Source organism: Natrix helvetica, assembly GCF_964273705.1.
Source record: "Natrix helvetica genome assembly, chromosome: 6".
Classification (NCBI taxonomy): Eukaryota; Metazoa; Chordata; class Lepidosauria; order Squamata; family Natricidae; genus Natrix; species Natrix helvetica.
Genome location: NC_138553.1, coordinates 35,336,130 through 35,355,473, shown reverse-complemented (window position 1 = coordinate 35,355,473; position 19,344 = coordinate 35,336,130). Strand labels below are relative to the sequence as shown.

The window sequence follows — 19,344 nt, the reverse complement described above, 5'->3', positions numbered from 1 at the left end:
GCTTCTGGTAGGCTTCTGCCGCAACTGCTAGAGCCTTCTTCGTATTCTCCCATCCTTTCTTTAGCATGTCCATCCATTCACTCAAAGACATAAAAGAAGGAGGTTCTCTAGGCAATTCAGGCATGGCAACAACTTCCATGCCACTGGTAATCTGGAAACCCGCTAATCCTCTGTTGCTGTGGACCGCATCGTTGTACGCCACTTCGGCGAAGGGTAGCAAGTCCGACCAGTTGTCTCGCTGATAGTCCACAAAACACCAGATGTATTGTTCCACCACCGCATTGGCTCCCTCTGCTGCGCCGTTCATGCTGGGCTGAACCTCTGAGCTCAGTTCTTGTGTGGACCCAATGGATCTCAGGACCTCTCTCCAGAACTTGGCTGTGAACTGGACTCCACGGTCTGAAATGATCTTCTTGGGTACTCCATGCAGGCGATAAATGTGTTTCACAAACATTTTCGCTATTTCGTTTGCGGATGGCAATCCTGAGCAAGCAATGAAGTGTGCCTGCTTAGAAAACAAATCAATAACAGTCCAAATTACTTTATGCCCACTGCTGTCTGGGAGTTCCATGATGAAGTCCATTGCGACCTCTTCCCATGGCCGTTTCGGGCTCTCTGCTGCAGGTGCTGTAGGTTCTGGGCTCTTGGATCCAATCATCCACGGTTGGCCTTGTTCCTCCTCCGAGGCCTCCCCCTTGGTAGGACTCTTCGTCACCTGAAGTTGAGGATCCTCTTCCCGAGGTTGATTGGGCATTTCCCCCTCCGAGGCCTCCCCCTTAGTTGGACTCTTTGTCACCTTAAGTTGGGGATCCTCCTCCGGAGATTGTTTGCCCTTTTCCTCTTCTGAGACCTCCCCCTTGGTAGGACACTTCGTCACTTTAAATTGGGGATCCTCTTCCAGAGGCTGTTGGCCCAGATGACTTTTCTGTGCAGGCATCTGGGGCCCTCTCTTAACCACCGTGGCAATTGGTACACACGTTTGTTCTTCGGCAATTCCCTCCTCCGAGGCCTCCCCCTTGGTAGGACTCTTTGTCACCTTAAGCTGGGGATCCTCTTCCAGAGGTCGTTTGCCCATATGACTTTTCTGTGCTGGCATCTGGGGCCCTCTCTTTACCACCATGGCGACTGGTACACACATTTGTTCTTCGGCAATTCCCTCCTCCGAGGCCTCCCCCTTGGTAGGACTCTTCGTCACCATAAGTTGGGGATCCTCTTCCAGAGGTCGTTTAGGCTTTTCCCCCTCCAAGGCCTCCCCCTTAGTTGGACTCTTTGTCACCTTAAGTTGGGGATCCTCCTCCGGAGAATGTCTGCCCTTTTCCTCTTCCGATGCCTCCCCCTTGGTAGGACACTTCCTCACCTTAAGTTGGGGATCCTCTTCCAGAGGTTGTTGGCCCAGATGACTCTTCTGTGGTGGCATCTGGGACCCTCTCTTTACCGCTGTGGTGGTTGGTGCGCATGTTTGTGGCATTGGGGCTGGAGCCAAGCACTCTGACGCTCTGTGGCCAAGTTGACAACAATGGTGGCATTTAATTGGGCCCCACGAGGAATGGAACCTAGTTACATCTCTAAACTCAGGAACCGTTTCATCACACTGCCTTGCTCTCCAACTTGCAGCTGCCCCCTTGGTGAACCCTTCTTCCATGGTGGAGATTGCTTCTCTGTAGGAAGGTGGAGTAAGAACCTTTTGGGGCATTGCAGATGCACCTTGTCCCGCTTCCCATCTTGCAGGCCTGGCTTTGGTAATCCCTTCTTCCATGTTGGTGATTGCTACTCTGTAGGAAGGTGGGGTAAGAACCACTTGGGGCCTTGCAGGCGCACATTTTCCCGCCATCCACAATGCAGGCCTCTGTTTGGTAATCCCATCTTCCATGGAGATTTCTTCTCTGTAGGAAGGTCTGGTAAGAACCTTTTTGGGCCTTGCAGGGGAGACTGGAACCGGTGGGGAGGTCAATCCCTCGGTTGGCCACTGCCCAGCTTTCTGCCATGGTGCCATCTGCTGAGGGAGGGCATGTGCCCACTGGCATCCCTCCCATCCATGACCTGGGGTTAAGACCCATCCCGGGGTTGCCTGCTTCACAGGTTGCAGCTCAACCAATGATGGCTGGCTAAGGGGTTTTACGTGACAAGTACCCTCCTGCTGGCTTGGAGGAGTTATGGGCCAAGTAGGTGCCCTCTGCTGGCTTGGAGCATTTCCCCATGCTGATGGCAAAGGAGTTTGTAAGTAGCATCTCTTCCATCCAAGTCCTGGGAGGAAAGCCCAATTTACTGCCCAATTTGCTTCATTTACTGGTTGCAGCCCCATTTGTGGTGGCTTGCAAGTGACAGATGCTGGAAAAATTCCTTCTTCCTGCCTCCTTTGAAATTCCCATTTTGAAAGGGAATCTTTCTTCCAGCTAGTTGCATGGTGATAAGCCATTTTATTTATTGCTGTCTGGAAGGAGCCCAAACCTCCGTTCTAAGGGTGTTTTTTTTTTTCCAATCTTGCTTCTAAGCTGGGGGGGAAGGAGGGGGAGCATGCACTCACAGTTTGCTGAAGAAGTTTTCTGAGATTTCCTTCGTCTTGTCGCGTCTCCTCCTGCATTCCTCCAGATGCAATTAAACTGGAAACAGCATTCCATTGCCTTTGAAGTTCCGTACTCCTCTTCTTATCACCAAAAGCTTCTCATTTATTCTTCGCTGATATTTACGCTGTCCCGGTCAGCATTGGGAATGCCGAGACCCACATCACCAGATCTTCCATCACCAGCCCTTCCCCCTTGATAGGGGGAGGGAGCTAGTGAAATATTTTTAAAGTAGAGAGTTGAAATAATGTTAGGGTTCTAAATACCATACAGAAATAAATCATTGTCCAAGGCAAAACATCCTTAATGGTGCAATTTATTCCACAGGCATGTTAGTACAGCTATGGAAATTTCAACTCTGAATTACATCCTGTAAGTTCACCCAGTTTAAAGTTCATGATCTCTCCCCACACCCACAAATCCATCACATGTTCCAATCATCATCTTCCACGCTGGCATGTACACCCATCTTCTTCCGGCCAGGTGTCGATGTGCGGAAACAAAAGATGACCTTGGCTTCTACAAAAGAATGTCAACAATCCATTCTACAATCCTACTCCTTTCTATTCCCCCCTCCCAACTACTACACTATTGAAACAGCATAGAAAATTATTAAAAAGTGTGGCAGCCAAAGATCCTAAAAAGAATACAATTACAGGCCTGACATCTAAATTGAATGGTGGAAATACAATCAAGGCCATAAACACCTGGGCAATACCAGTTATAAGATACACAGCTGGTATAGTTAACTGGACACAAGCTGATTTGGACATTTTAGACCGAAAAACCAGGAAACTAATGACAATGCACTACAGTTTACATCCACGTGGTGATATTGATAGACTATACCTACCCCGGAAATCAGGTGGCAGAGGATTATTACAAGTGAAGCAAATAGTTGAAGAAGAAAAACATGCACTGGCTGATTATTTAAAAGAAAGTCAAGAACATCTATTAATCGAAGTAAAGAACAAAATTCTATTGAAGGCCCAACAGACGAAACAAGAATACAAAAAAGATGTGATAAAATTAAGAATGGAGAGTTGGCAGAACAAAGCATTGCATGACCAATTTCTGGAAAAAATAAAAGATAAAGTGGACAGTGAAAAAACTTGGTTATGGTTAACAGCAGGTACATTAAAGAAAGAAACAGAGTCACTAATCCTGGCTGCGCAAGAACAAGCTATCCGCACAAATGCCATTAAGATCAAAATCGAAAAATCCTCTGATGATGCCAAATGTAGACTTTGCAAAGAAGCTGATGAAACTGTTGACCACATACTCAGCTGCTGTAAAAAAATCGCGCAGACTGACTATAAAATGCGGCACAATTCAGTGGCACAAATGATCCACTGGAATTTGTGCAAAAATTATAACATTAAAACAGCAACAAACTGGTGGGAACATAAGCCTGAAAAAGTCATCGATTTTCGCATACAAACTGATAAAATACTGGCGCATAATACACCAGACATCACACTGGTTGAGAAAAATAAGGTTACAATCATAGACATCGCAATACCAGGTGATAGCAGGGTCGCCAAGAAGGAATATGAAAAAATCGCAAAATACCAGGACTTAAAAATTGAAATTCAACGATTATGGCACAAACCAGCAGTGGTAATTCCAGTGGTAATCGGCACACTGGGTGCTATTCCAAAAGCACTGGAATTACATTTAAAACAGTTAAAAATTGACAAAATCACCATCAGTCAAATGCAAAAGGCCGCACTGCTTGGATCCGCACACATATTACGAAAATACGTTACTACGTCCTAGGCCCCTGGGTGGGGCCCGACTAGTAATCAATGCCAAATCCGGCGAAACTACTGGCCGCTGTGATACAATTCTGTTGATGCAATAATAATAATAATGTGAAAAAAACTTGGTTATGGTTAACAACAGGTACATTAAAGAAAGAAACAGAGTCACTAATCCTGGCTGCGCAAGAACAAGCTATCCGAACAAATGCCATTAAGGCCAAAATTGAAAAATCCTCTGATGATGCCAAATGCAGACTCTGCAAAGAAGTTGATGAAACTGTTGACCACATACTCAGCTGCTGTAAAAAAATCATGCAGACTGATTATAAATTGCGGCACAATTCAGTAGCACAAATGATCCACTGGAATTTGTGCAAAAATTATAATATTAAAACAACAACAAACTGGTGGGAACATCAGCCTGAAAAAGTCATCGATTTTCGCATACAAACGGATAAAATACTGGCGCATAATACACCAGACATCACACTGGTTGAGAAAAATAAGGTTACAATCATAGACATCGCAATACCAGGTGATAGCAGGGTCGCCAAGAAGGAATATGAAAAAATCGCAAAATACCAGGACTTAAAAATTGAAATTCAACGATTATGGCACAAACCAGCAGTGGTAATTCCAGTGGTAATCGGCACACTGGGTGCTATTCCAAAAGCACTGGAATTACATTTAAAACAGTTAAAAATTGACAAAATCACCATCAGTCAAATGCAAAAGGCCGCACTGCTTGGATCCGCACACATATTACGAAAATACGTTACTACGTCCTAGGCCCCTGGGTGGGGCCCGACTAGTAATCAATGCCAAATCCGGCGAAACTACTGGCCGCTGTGATACAATTCTGTTGATGCAATAATAATAATAATGTGAAAAAAACTTGGTTATGGTTAACAACAGGTACATTAAAGAAAGAAACAGAGTCACTAATCCTGGCTGCGCAAGAACAAGCTATCCGAACAAATGCCATTAAGGCCAAAATTGAAAAATCCTCTGATGATGCCAAATGCAGACTCTGCAAAGAAGTTGATGAAACTGTTGACCACATACTCAGCTGCTGTAAAAAAATCACGCAGACTGATTATAAATTGCGGCACAATTCAGTAGCACAAATGATCCACTGGAATTTGTGCAAAAATTATAATATTAAAACAACAACAAACTGGTGGGAACATCAGCCTGAAAAAGTCACCGAAAATCAGATGGTCATTCTGGATTCGGGATTTTCGTTTACAAACAGACAAAATACTAGCGCATAACACACCAGACATCATACTGGTTGAGAAAAATAAGGTTACAATCATAGACATCGCAATACCAGGTGATAGCAGGGTCGACGAGAAGGAACATGAAAAAGTCGCGAAATACCAGGACTTAAAAATTGAAATTCAACGATTATGGCACAAACCAGCAGTGGTAATTCCAGTGGTAATCGGCACACTGGGTGCTATTCCAAAAGCACTGGAATTACATTTAAAACAGTTAAAACGTGACAAAATCACCATCAGTCAAATGCAAAAAGCTGCACTGCTTGGATCTGCACATATATTACGAAAATACGTTACGACGTCCTAGGCCCCTAGGTGGGGCCCGACTAGTAATCAATGCCAAATCCAGTGAAACAACTGGCCGCTGTGATACAATCATTTAATAATAATAATAATAATAATAATAATAATAATAATAATAATAATAATAACAACAACAACAACAACAACAACAACAATATTTTGATATGTGCCCGTGTGTGTATATACTTATAAGCCCATATAAAATATTTAACTATGAGTATTAGATAAATAAATGTATCACTTAATTTCTTATATACAGCAGGTAGTTCTTGCTTATGACTTCCTTGTTCAATGATTGTTTGAATTTATGACAGTGATGCAAAATCTTATAACAATCCTTTAAAAGCAAAGAAAAGCTAAAGTAAGAACATAAGCACAATTATACTTTCACTGTTCCAATTGTCACCAATAAATGAGGACTTGGTTTTGGTACTCATAAAATAATTATTCAGCGACCCGGATTTTAGCTTTCATCATCACCTATAGTGTTAAACTTCAATCTTTTGTTTACCTGGTATATTATTATCTTCAATGCTGTCCTCAACAGACACAGTGGAGCAGTTGGCTGGACTAACTGGAGAGCTGGAATTAAAGCTCGCGTATCTTACACAGGAGTTGATTTCAAAATAGTCGTGACTCTGATTTAATCGATTAAATTCAAAAGCTGATACTATTGATGTACGTTGCTTGGCCTGCAAAAATACATTAATTAGAAAAAGACACTGCACCTACAGCTCACTGCCTCTGTTCAGTTTTTAAAACCAGATGCTAAAAATTGCTACTAACTTCTTTAAACACACTCAGAATAAGAGATATAATCAGAAATATGAAACCACATTATTGTAACATTATTCATTGTTCTACAAAAACAACCTGAATGACAATTTTAAAAAATTCAACTCTTGGGACATATCAAAATATTTATTTATAAAATACCTATTCCATTCTCTATAACCAAAGTTGCACTGAAAATTACCATATTTTTCAGACTATAAGATGCACCTAGTTTTGGGGGAGGAAAACAAGAAAAAAAAATCTGCCTCTGTCTCTGCCTCCCAGCAATTTGCAGCAAACAGCAAACAGCCTGGTCAGCTTCAGCAAAGATTGGGGACAGCTGTCATATAGTGCAGGGATCCCCAGCCTTTGAACTGTGGACTAGTACCAATCCGTGGCCTTGGAAACTGGACCGCACAAGCAACAGGCGAACAAGCAAAGCTTTATCTATGCATGCATGGGATCTAGATTGCACATGAAACCACCACTCCCCGGGCCATGGAAAAATTGTCTTCCACAAAAATTGGTCCCCGGTACCAGAATGGTTGAGGACCACTGATATAGTGAATCTGACCAGGAATAGGGACCTTAATGTTTCTTGAATTCTTTCCCAAGGGAAATACAATTGGTCTGAAAATCAACAGAGTTGGAAGGGACCTTGGAGGTCTTCTAGTCCAACCCCGTTTAGGCACCACTTCAGACAAATGGTTATCCAATCTCTTCTTTAAAACTTCCAGTGTTGGAGCATTCACAACTTCTGGAGGCAAGTTGTTCCACTGATTAATTGTTCTGCAGGAAATTTCTCCTTAGTTCTAGGTTGCCTCCCTCCTTGATTAGTCTGCAACTATCACTTCTTGTCCTGCCTTCAGGTGCTTTGGGGAATAGTTTGACTCCCTCTTCTTTGTGGCAGCCCCTGAGATATTGGAACACTGCTATCATGTCTTCCTAATCCTTCTTTTCATTAAACTAGACATACCCAGTTCCTGCAACCGTTCTTCATATGTTTTAGCTTCCAGCCCCCTAATCCTCTTTGTTGCTCTTCTCTGCACTCTTTTTAGAGTCTCAACATCTTTTTTACATCGTGGCAACCAAAACTGGATGCAGTATTCCAAGTGTGGCCTTACCAAGGCATTATAAAGTGGTATTAACATTTCACGGGATCTTGAGTATATCCCTCTATTTATGCAGCCTAGAACTGTGTTGGCTTTTTTGGCAGCTGCAGCACACTGCTGGTTCATATTTAAATGGTTGTCCACTAGGACAACCACTAGGTCCACAGACAATGTTGTTTTAAGAAATAATTAAAGATGTATGAGAGATTATGGAGATACTGAGAAATTAATGGAAGGAAGAACATATTTTAAAGTCAAGATAAAAAACAAATAAGTCATGCAAATAGCAAGAAACCTGAGAAGAGTTTCAAACCATACAAAAAAAATCTCCTTTAGACTCTCCTGGCTAATTAAGCCTGCCTGGGGGTATTGTGTAGTTAGATTCTGGTGAAGGTTAACTCCATAGTTGTTCTACTACCTCTTAAGAAGATCCTGGTTTGCCCCTACCCAAAAAACCATTCCTGGATGCCATCATACTGAGCAACCTTTGTTTGGTGTCTAACGTCCCTAGGGAAAGCTATGAGAGGGTGATTACGCAGCAGCTTTGGCAGATCTTGAATGAAGTGGGTTATTTGGATCCCTTTCAATCAATACTAAGTCCTAGGCATGGAATGGAGATATCATTGGTTGCACTTTTGGATGATCTTTGGCACCAGCAACACAGAGTATTGCACCTATCCTAGCTCTCAGCGGCCTCTCAGCAGCCTTACCCCTTCCAGAAGTCTAAATACTGGATACTGATTCTTGGAGTTAGAAGTCCTGCCTTTGGCCCATATTAAGTGGTGTTCCATGGAGTTCAGTATTCTCTTCACACCTATTTAACGTGTACATGAAGTCCTTGGGTGGGTTCATTTGTTGTTGTGTATACTGATGATACCTAGCTGTATATCTCTTTCCTGGCAAACTCAGAGTGCTGTTGATATCCTGCTCAGTGCCTGGAGACTGTGAGGCAATAAATTAAACTAAAAATTAAATATATAATTGCCAAAGTTAAGAATGTATGCAATTCCAAATCATAGTTTAACGTTACATGTATACATGAAAACAAGCGTGCATAAATGATTGATCTGGTTTCACTTTGCTGGATTTCTGATTTATCATTTTGTACAAATCTGGAATAAGCATTTAAAAGCATATATGGTTTCTATACAGGCCAGCTAAGCAATCTCCAATGTTTTACTGTTTTATTAACCAACTGACTTTAATTTATTCCACAAATGATATTAATTCACTTGCAAAAGCAAGCAAAGCACCAAGTAAAGTATTGAAAGCTGACTTATTCTTCCACTGAAAACAAAAGAGCAAGGGAACATTAATTGGGCTCTGTGTTGCTCAGGCACAGAAAGAATGCCAGGTGTTTGTTGCCCACCAGCTCTCTTCTAATATCTATCAAAGAATGGCAATGTAGAGAAATACATTTATTTAAAAAGAACAAACTTAATGATAATAAACTACCTTTGGGGAAAAATATTTTACCAAATGTTTAATATTATAAACTGCTCTGTACCTTTTTATTAATTTTTAATTGTTTCCTGCTTCCATTTAATATAGTTTGGGAGATCATTCACTTAGATAACCATTTGTCCACGGTGGTATAAGGATTCCTGCCTTGGGCATGGGTATGGAGTAGAAGACCTCCAGACCTATGATTCTATATTTCAACTGCTATTTAATTTGGTTGGCTATGATTCATTTGACTAATATCTTCATGATGACAAGTCATTGTGACCCCAACCATATAATTTGCAGGATTCAATGAATATCAGTGGAGATAAATGTGCCCTAGGTCAATGTGGTAAAAAAAGAACACAAATGGCAGGAACAAAAGCAGAAGAGAAGTATGCTAAGCAAGCTAAATATATAGACAATATAACTGTCATGTGTATAAAAAATGAGGCAAAAGAAGTGGCTCATTAAGAGTAATAACATCCAATACAAAACTTAGATAAATTCTTTCAATTCAGACTTATTTAAAATTGAGTATATAAATATCAATAGAAGGGAACATTTGTAGCTCAGGGTTGAATGTTGGAGTCTTTGATGCTCTCTGAGCTTGGTTATTTGATTGCAGAGATTTTGTTACCAAACTAAGTAACATCATCAGTGCTAGAAGGGAATGGGGTTTTGTCTTGTTTTAGGTACTAGTGCAGTGATGGCGAACCTATGGCACGCGTGCCACAGGTGGCACGTGGAGCCATTTGTCAGGGCATGCGAGGCGCTGCCCTGTCAGTTGGCCAGTGCGCATGCGTGTGCTGGCCAGCTGAGTTCACCCTTTTTAAAAGCCATTTTTCTCCCTCCCCAGGCTCCAGAGGCTTTATAGGAGCCTGGGGAGGGCGAAAAGAGCCTCCCCGCCACCCCGGAGGCCCTCCGGAGGCTTCAGGGACCGTACGGAGGCTTCCCTGAAGCCTTTGGAACACTTAAAATGACCCTCCGAGCAAACCGGAAATCACTGGGGTTGCGCATTGCATTATGGGTGCGGCACGCCTGCACACGACCCCCCTGCACTCCCCCCACTTGTGGCACACGAGCCAAAAAAGGTTCGCCATCGCTGTACTAGTGGCTTGCCCAATCAGCATTGGAAGTGGTCTTGGTGGTTGCCTAATTAGGTTGTTCTTTAATTGTTAACTGGTTTGTCATGCAAAGAAGTGCAGTGTATTTAACACTAAAGCAATAATATAGATTCATGTCTTCATATCCAAACAAGATACACCTATCTGCAATGTTTTATTTCAAAATCTTTCAATGAGCCATATTACAATGTTCATACTGGAAACCTGAAAGAGAAAAAAAATTGTCTTCAGATAAACTCAAATGAAATATCTATTTATGACTACTCACCTGAGGTCGTATAACTTTTACTATATTTTTCAGTGCAGTATCTGGTGATGGAGGAGAGCAGTCAGGTGTTGGGCCCGTTGAACTGTTTCTATGGTTACCAGTACCTGGTGCAGTAATTGCTACTTGCGGTGCATTATCTATGAATAAAAATAGGGTTCTGATGATTATACATTATTACACAGAATATACTGTGAAAACAGAAAATGGCTTTAAAGACAAATGATTCAGTATTTTATCCTTTATTATAATTATTAGATCTATAATTCATATTGTTTGTATTCAGGTTGAGATATTCATTTATTGTTTTCTACAAAGCTTGTCACTGATCACAGCTAATGCTTAGCATTTCAATGCAGAAAACTATTCATGTGCAGAAATAGGTTTACGTTCATAGGCTGCCTGTCAAAACTAGAGAGGAAACTGGAAGTGTAAGAGGGAATTTAGGAATATTAGTATGATACTTACTGTACTTAAAAATGCATACATGGTTAAAAAGTATAGTTCTGATATCTTCTGTATAGGAATGGAGAAATATACTAAGGACTTTCTAAGTTCCAACAGGTGGTATTAACTCGTGGGAAAATCAGCTGTCTATTAGGACCTTCCTCAACCTCATTCACCAGGATGTGAACTGGTGACTGGACTGCTCCACCAGCCAACTCAATGACTTTTTAAAAAAATCATCACTATCACCATTCAAATGAATATAAGAATCTAATTAACTGCCTAGATATGATCTTAAGTGAGAATTTTATACAGAGGAATATAGTCCAGATCAGAGGTGGTATTCGGCCAGTTCTGACAAATTCTGGAGAACCAGTAGCGGAAATTTTGAGTAGGTTAGAGAACCGGCAAATAGGCTGGTCCTGCCCTCGCTGCCTCCCTGCTGATCATCTTTTGTTGCCCTGAACAGGAGAAAGGAGCTGGAAAGCAGGTTAGTGGGGTGGGGAGGGAATGGGGATTTTCTTCCCCTGCCATGCCCACAAAGCCGTGCCTACCAAGCCACAGAACCGGTAGTAAAAAAAATGTGAATCCTACCACTGGTCCAGATGTAATTACTGACCCTAAAATACATAAAAGCTATTTTTAAGTATTTGTATATACTTTAAGACTTAATTTATACTTAATTTGTATATACTTATAGGTAGTGTGATCAAAAGAGGAAATGAGGAAAACATGGAGGGCTAACCACTAGGCTAAATCCAGTGGTGGGATTCAATTTTTTTTACTACCGGTTCTGTGGATGTGGCAAGGCTTGGTGGGTGTGGTTAGTGGATGTGGCAGGGGAAGGATACTGCAAAATCCTCATTCCCTCCCCCCCCCCCACTAACCTGCTTTCCAGCTCCGTCCTCCTCTGCAGGGCAACAGAAGAAGACCCAGCCAATTAGCTGGGACTCAGGAGGCAGCGAATAAGATGGGGGCAAAGCCAGCCAGAGGTGGTATTTGCCAGTTCTCCAAACTATTCAAAATTTGCGCTACCGGTTCGCCAGAACTGATCAGAACTGGCTGAATATCACCTCTAAGGCTAACCAAAATAGAGTGCCACTACCCATCTATTTGCTAATGTGCTCCTTAAAGTCTAAAATGGATTACATGAAGCTAGAGTTAACAACAAACAGGCAGATGAGAAACTGCCGTGTCATCATTGCAAAGGAAACTTGGTTAAAGCATTCTGTTCTGGATACTGCTGTTAGGTTGAGTGGACTTTCAACATTTTGGCTTATTTTCTTTTGAGAGCGGGCATCAGAATTTCATTTTTTTTAATGTGTGCTAATGTGTTCACAGAAAAAAATGACAATAAAAATGAGCAAACACGTATATCGTCATTACTAGCACATATGTGCTCAGCTAATTGGAAGGATTTATTGTCTTAAATAAACATGTAGCCCTACTTAAGAGGAAGGACTTGTCAGGAAGAAAGTTCTTTCAAATTCAAAAGAGAGTTGCTTTTAAAAAGAGGATGAGATGGTGTGGAAGAATCACTCTCTTTCTTTTTCATTAAATCAGTGTTTCTCACTCTCAGCAATTTTAAGATCGTAGATTTCAACTCCCAGAATTCCCCAGCTTCAGTCTCCATCATGGAAACCTAGAAGGACATGCAACTCTTCCCCAGTTTCATCGTTCCTTGACTACAACCAACAAATGATCTCTGCTTCATATTTATCTATTGTATCTGTTATGGATTCCTTTGGTTCTATACCTGAAGAACAGAAACTAGAAGACTGTCAGATTATAGCTGAGGCATTAATAGGTTGTCAGCACCTGTGAGTGATGAATCAAACCCAGCACAGGCAGCTACTGACTCATATAACAAGGAGGTAGAGCCTGACCTCAGGAGAATACTACGCCCTAAAACACATCATCACCAAAGAGGGATGAATGACAACAGAGCCCTGTACAACTCCTCAAGAGAGAATCAGCTCCCTCATTTAGGCAAAACCAGGAATTATATAAGAGCATTCTCCAAAACTCTTCATTTTTTGGAAACTGCTGTCTTGCTTCCTCATTTGCATTCCTATGTCATATATGCCATTCTATGCCAAGTACATTTTACCTCAGAGTTAGTGAGCAAAAGGAAAGTCCAAGACCAGGGCAGAATCATAAAAGGCAAGGCATTTCAGCATAGCTGGAAGCTGCCAGTGAGATTACTATCTATGCAACTACCAAAAATGACCTAATAAATGTGGGCTCATGGAAATATTTAGATGAAAATCAGATGTAGTCTCCAATCTTGAATGGGGGTGGGTGGTGGGTGGGATGACCATCAGCAGAATGCTTGCAGGAGGCAATGGCTTAATTCAGTTGCTCTTTTAGGAGACAAAAGAAAATATTCTGTTCTTGGAAAAATGAGAGGCTTCAAGAATGGGGAGTGTGTCAGAAAGAATTCCATTACAGGCTTGAATAGTAGTCATTTGTTTAAAATGAAGCATAAGCAAGGAATCCTCCTAGCTTTTGCCTGATGAGCAGATGGTAGCAGGACTTTGTGCAGTTATGATCTTTCCTGCTCGTTCATGTCCTTGTTAATTCTCATTTGGACTATTGCAACAGTCTATACATATGGCTGTCCTTAAATACTATCTGCAAGCTCTAGCCATCTGGAATGCTGGATATTTATAGGGCGTGTCAAATTTTTCAACTTTCAATTTTCAAACATTAGGGTGCTCAAAAGTTGTGACTGCCTTGAGGATTGTAAAGATATTCTGGCTACTTTAATATAATTTAGATGTGGTTGGTAAATAACTACATAAATATGATAACTTTTAAAGATTTTGTTTGTTTAATTTCTATACCAAATGAGTTTCAACTGAATTTTATGTATGCACAATTCTTTTCTTCTTTCCAATATTGAGGCATTATAACATGTGATTGCTCAAAAATCAGTGCTTTCCCATTTACTGCAGTAGAAAAAAACTGTTTCAATTATACTGACACTCTTGGATATTATCTAGAGAGGAGAACCTGTGAGGAGTCTTACCATTATACAGTTGAAGACTTTTCTATTTTTTACCAAGTTTTGGTTTTAATTTTTTTGAGCTTTAATGACTTTGGTTTAAATATTTTCATTATACATAGATGAGATTTTATCTCTTCGTTATAAATATCCCACAGTTTGGTACAAGATGGGCAGCTATATACATATTTTAAATAAATAAAAGACATTTTCTTCCCAAATTATATTTTTCTTTTAAAATATGAAATAAGAGAATCTACCATACTATTATAAAAATAGTATGGCAAAAAATATAAATAAATAAACAAACAAAGAAACAAACAAACAAATGACAAAAAATCCAGAACAGTCTTAAGATTACTATAAGGCACAGTTTATTATATGAGAAAATAGCATATGCATAATTTCAGACACTGAAATTCAATCACCTCCTTATTGCTCCTCATTTGTTCACCCCAGGAAAAAATCTTGAAAGTTTATATACTTTGGTCTGGATTGTTCTAGAAACAGGAATGAAGGTATCACAGAACAATGGAAACTGAAATGCTGACAGAAAAAAAAAAGCATTGCAAACTGTATTGGAGAGGAAGAATATGGAACCCAGTCTGTTTTTTTACAGGAAAACTATAAAATATTTTTGGAAGTTACTCTTTCAGAAAGGCGCAGACATCTGGCTGGATTTCCACAGTGTACTAATACAACTTTGACTGAATTGACATCTCTTTCAAGAAAGTGTGGGGATGCCCTCTTTTAGTTTCAAATATATCTTAAGACCATATTTGGGAGTGGCATGAATTTGTTATGTTATGCTAAAACAGTCTCAGATTAGGCAGCTAAAAGCAGCAATAGATTCCCATACTTTTTGTTGTAGTTTACTCTTTCTCACAAGGAGAATGGTCTGGAGAAATTGAAACAATAACTATCCTTCTCTCTAAATGCCAAATTTATGTAGCAAATACAATTCAGCTGGACTTGTCCTTAATGCTTAATGTTTGTGTTTCCTGCACAGACAAGCATTAAGTAATAAAATTCCCGCATATTTCTCAAAATCAGCTAATAGTATAAACAAAAATCTAGGTAGCACAAATAACAATACTTATAAGATCAAAACCAGTAAAAACACCTATTTTTGATGAAACTCCTCTTGTTATTTCTAAAGAACAAGGTTTCTTCGTAACTGTTGTATCAAGAAAATCACAGAGACCATTCTCATTTTCTAGAGGAAATGTTTCTGAAGAAACAGATGGCACTGCTTCCAGTGTAGCACTCCTCTTCTTTGGAAAGGCTTCCTGAAATATAGAAATAGAATTATATAATAGACTTGGCCTTGTAGAGGACAGGGAAAAAACTATTTAAAATTGTAATATATACACTATCATATTTACTGAAAGTCAATTACAACATTTATAAGGATTTTTAAAAGAACTTTCCACTAAAAATAATTTAAGATTAAGATTAGTTTTTAGAGCTCTGCAAATACATCTTTGAAACAAAAATATATTTAAAAAGCTACCTACTAATGCATCTTAATAATAAAAATTACCATTAAATTATTATTATTATTTGCATAAACATATATGTAAATAAAGAACAATTGAGATCACCTTGCCTTCCATAAAAGACCTGTATAGTGTTTGGGTCAGAAGGAGGGCTGAGAAGATATCTGTAGATCCCTCACATCTTGGACATAAACTGCTTCAACATTCTCCCCTTGGGACAGCTCCACAGGACATTGCATGCCAAAACAACTGGACATAGGAACAGAATTTTCCCTTGTGCCATCACTCTGTTGAACACCTAATTCTGACAGTGCTGTGTAATGTCTATGTATATTTACCCATGTAGCATGGCAGTAGTATCATTATTTCTCCTTCTTATTATCTTATTTGCTCCCCTATTTAATTGGGGGCGATGGATGATGATGTTGCTTTGCATGTACATTAAGTGTTTCTGTACTGGAAACAAATTTCTTTTGTGTCAAATAACACTTGGCCAAATAAAGTTCAATTCAGTTGAATTCAATTCAAATACACTGCCTCAACAAGCTATGGACATTTGCCTTTCTTAAAGAATGATAAAGGGGCATTGTCTTCAAATCTTCCAGAACTTTTTCTATTTCCATGCAGAAAGTTATCATTATATACCTAGCTGATATAAATGGAAATTCTATATACATGTAGAATTATATGGCCCATTTAAAGTTGTGTTTTCTCTTTAGTTTATGTAATCTTGGGAGTCACACAAGGCTTTATCTGCCTTTATCTGATCTATAATCAGCTGGGCATCTGGAAATTCAGAAAGTCACTTTTCTACATATTCTACTACCAGTACTGACAATAACAAAATAATAATAATAACACTTTTACTAATAATAATAACAGAAAAAGAGAAAAAAATAATAGTTCTATTTTCCTTTCAGTCTAGCAAGATGGCTACTTCTCAGCTAAAACAGTAATCTTAAAAAGCTTGCATAGGGTTGGATGAGAGGAGAAAGAAAAGAACTTCAACAGAAGTTCTTCATTTTTCAGGCTGCAAATTCTGAAAAAAATGTATTAGAACAAATGAAACTCCTCACAAAAGAAGGTTACACTGACCTTATATGTTCATACTAGAAAAAGAGATTTAATGCATTTTCAAGAATATATTAATTGTTGTTTCATAATTGAGTAATATATTGAAACTCAAATTCTGACATTCATCAGTATAATTTTAGTCTCAACTAGGGATGATTCAGTTTTCAAACTCTACAAACTAATCTGAAATGTCAAAGCTATCTGAGATTGCATGCAGAAAAAAAAATACGTTATCATATATCAGTTACTTGGCAATAAATAATTTAAACTAGTTCTATCTTACAAAGTTCCCAAAAATGTACTTATAGTATTTTTCAGAGTATAAGATGCACCTTTTTTCCTCAAAAAAGAGGCTGAAAATCTGGGTGCCTCTTATACATCGAATACAGCATTTTTTGCCTCCCGAAGCCTGCCCCTTCACAAAAATGGCCGTACATAGCCTTACGGATGGCTTTCAGAGAGCTCCTGGGGGCTGGGGGGGAAGAAATGAGCCAAAAACGGACCATTTTTTGCTCCCCAGCAGCACTCTCTAAGCCTCCATAAGGCTATGCATGCAATTTTTTTGACATAAAACGGGCCCGTTTTCACGAAAAACAGGCTGTTTTTTGCTCATTCCCCCCTGCTCCCCAGGAGCACTCTGCAACACCCCTCCCAAGGCTATTCATGCCTTTTATTTGAAAAAAACAGGGCCATTTTCACGAAAAACAGGCCATTTTGGGGAGGTTTGCAGAGTGCAAAAACTTTTTTTTCCCCTTTCGGAAAGCTCTTTAGTTAGAGTGATTGATGAGAATTACATTGATCAAGTGCTGTGCCAGCAGAAACAAGGCTCTGCAGGTTGTCAGCTATTTCCTTCTCCAGCACATGGATAAATACACCTGGAAACATCTACCTACTTACCTACTCTCACTCTCTCTCTCTCCCTACTTACTTACTGTATTTCTCTCTCTCTCTCTGTCTCTCTCCCTCTACCTACCTACCTACCTACTCTCTCTCTCTCTCCCTACCTATCTACTGTATTTCTCTCTCTCCCTCTCTCTCTCTCTATCCCTCTACATACCTATCTACCTACCTATTGTATGTATGTGTGTGTGTGTGTGTATGTATATGTATGTATGTATGTATGTATGTATGTGTATATATATATATATATATATATATATGTATGTATGTATGTATGTATGTATGTATGTATGTATGTATGTATGTATTAGTGTTACAACCCCTGGTATGCCTAAATATGGGAGGAAGGTCACTACTCCCTCTTTCTGTCCTTCGGCTTCATCACAGAAGACCATGCAGGCAGAAAACCACATTTTTATTTTTAATGTTGCCTTTTATATTTGTGTTATATTTGTACTGATAAATAAATAAAGGGAGACTAGTATAGATCTATTTCGAGCTAATTAGCTCTCATCAGCTAGCCATACCCTTACTGGGACTTGAACCCGGGCTGTAAATATCTTAGGCAGGAGTGTTAGCCACTAAGCCACGGGCTCACTTCCTTATTAGTTGAGCCAGGGAAATAGGTATGTATTAGTGTTACAACCCCTGGTATGCCTAAATATGGGAGGAAGGTCACTACTCCCTCTTTCTGTCCTTCGGCTTCATCACAGAAGACCATGCAGGCAGAAAACCACATTTTTATTTTTAATGTTGCCTTTTATATTTGTGTTATATTTGTACTGATAAATAAATAAAGGGAGACTAGTATAGATCTATTTCGAGCTAATTAGCTCTCATCAGCTAGCCATACCCTTACTGGGACTTGAACCCGGGCTGTAAATATCTTAGGCAGGAGTGTTAGCCACTAAGCCTAAGATATTTACAGCCCGGGTTCAAGTCCCAGTAAGGGTATGGCTAGCTGATGAGAGCTAATTAGCTCGAAATAGATCTATACTAGTCTCCCTTTATTTATTTATCAGTACAAATATTATATATATATATATATATATATATATATATATATATATATATATATATATATATATATATATATATATATATATATATATATATATATATATATATATATATATGTATGTATGTCTTTGGTTGTTCGGGTTTTCTCCCGCGTAGAATTGGAAGTGTCTTCACGACGTTTCGATGAAGTCTCATTCATCATCTTCAGGCTGGTGCTTCCGGCTTGGTGCTTCCGGCTTGGTGCTTCCAGGAGCAATGTGAGATACTAGTCTCCCTTTATTTATTTATCAGCACAAATACAACACAAATATAAAAAGGCAACATTAAAAATAAAAATATGGGTTTCTGCCTGCATGGTTTTCTGTGATGAGCCGAAGGACAGAAAGAGGGAGGAGTGAGCTCCCTCCCATATTTGGGCATACCGGGGGTTGTAACACAAACACACACACACACACACACACACACACACATATATATCCCTCTATCTACCTACCTACTCTCTCTCTCCCTACCTACCTGTATTTCTCTCTCTCTCTATCCCTCTATCTACTTGCCTATCTACTTACTCTCTCTCTCTCTCCCTACCTACCTACTGTATTTCTCTCTCTCTCCCTCTGTCTACCTACCTACTTTTTTTAAAATTTGCCTCTTCAAAACCTTGGTGCGTCTTATACTCTGGTGTGTCTTATACTCTGAAAAATACAGTAATATTAAAGGTGTCATATTAATAGTGCACATAACGAAGAAAACAGTAGTAGACTGTTTG

General features: G+C 39.6%; 1 protein-coding gene across 10 annotated transcripts in view; it reads right to left on the bottom strand.

Annotated features, from left to right (window-relative positions):
• ANKS1B (ankyrin repeat and sterile alpha motif domain containing 1B) overlaps nucleotides 1-19,344 on the bottom strand; it is a 300,024-nt gene that overhangs the window by 215,113 nt on the left and 65,567 nt on the right. For all 10 annotated transcript variants that reach the window (XM_081958819.1, XM_081958822.1, XM_081958824.1 and 7 more), the window contains exons 10-12: nucleotides 15,209-15,374; nucleotides 10,635-10,771; nucleotides 6,422-6,602 (exon numbers count right to left, since the gene is read on the bottom strand). In XM_081958819.1, the coding sequence (XP_081814945.1) occupies nucleotides 6,422-6,602; nucleotides 10,635-10,771; nucleotides 15,209-15,374 (484 nt within the window). The remainder of the gene's footprint in view (nucleotides 1-6,421; nucleotides 6,603-10,634; nucleotides 10,772-15,208; nucleotides 15,375-19,344) is intronic.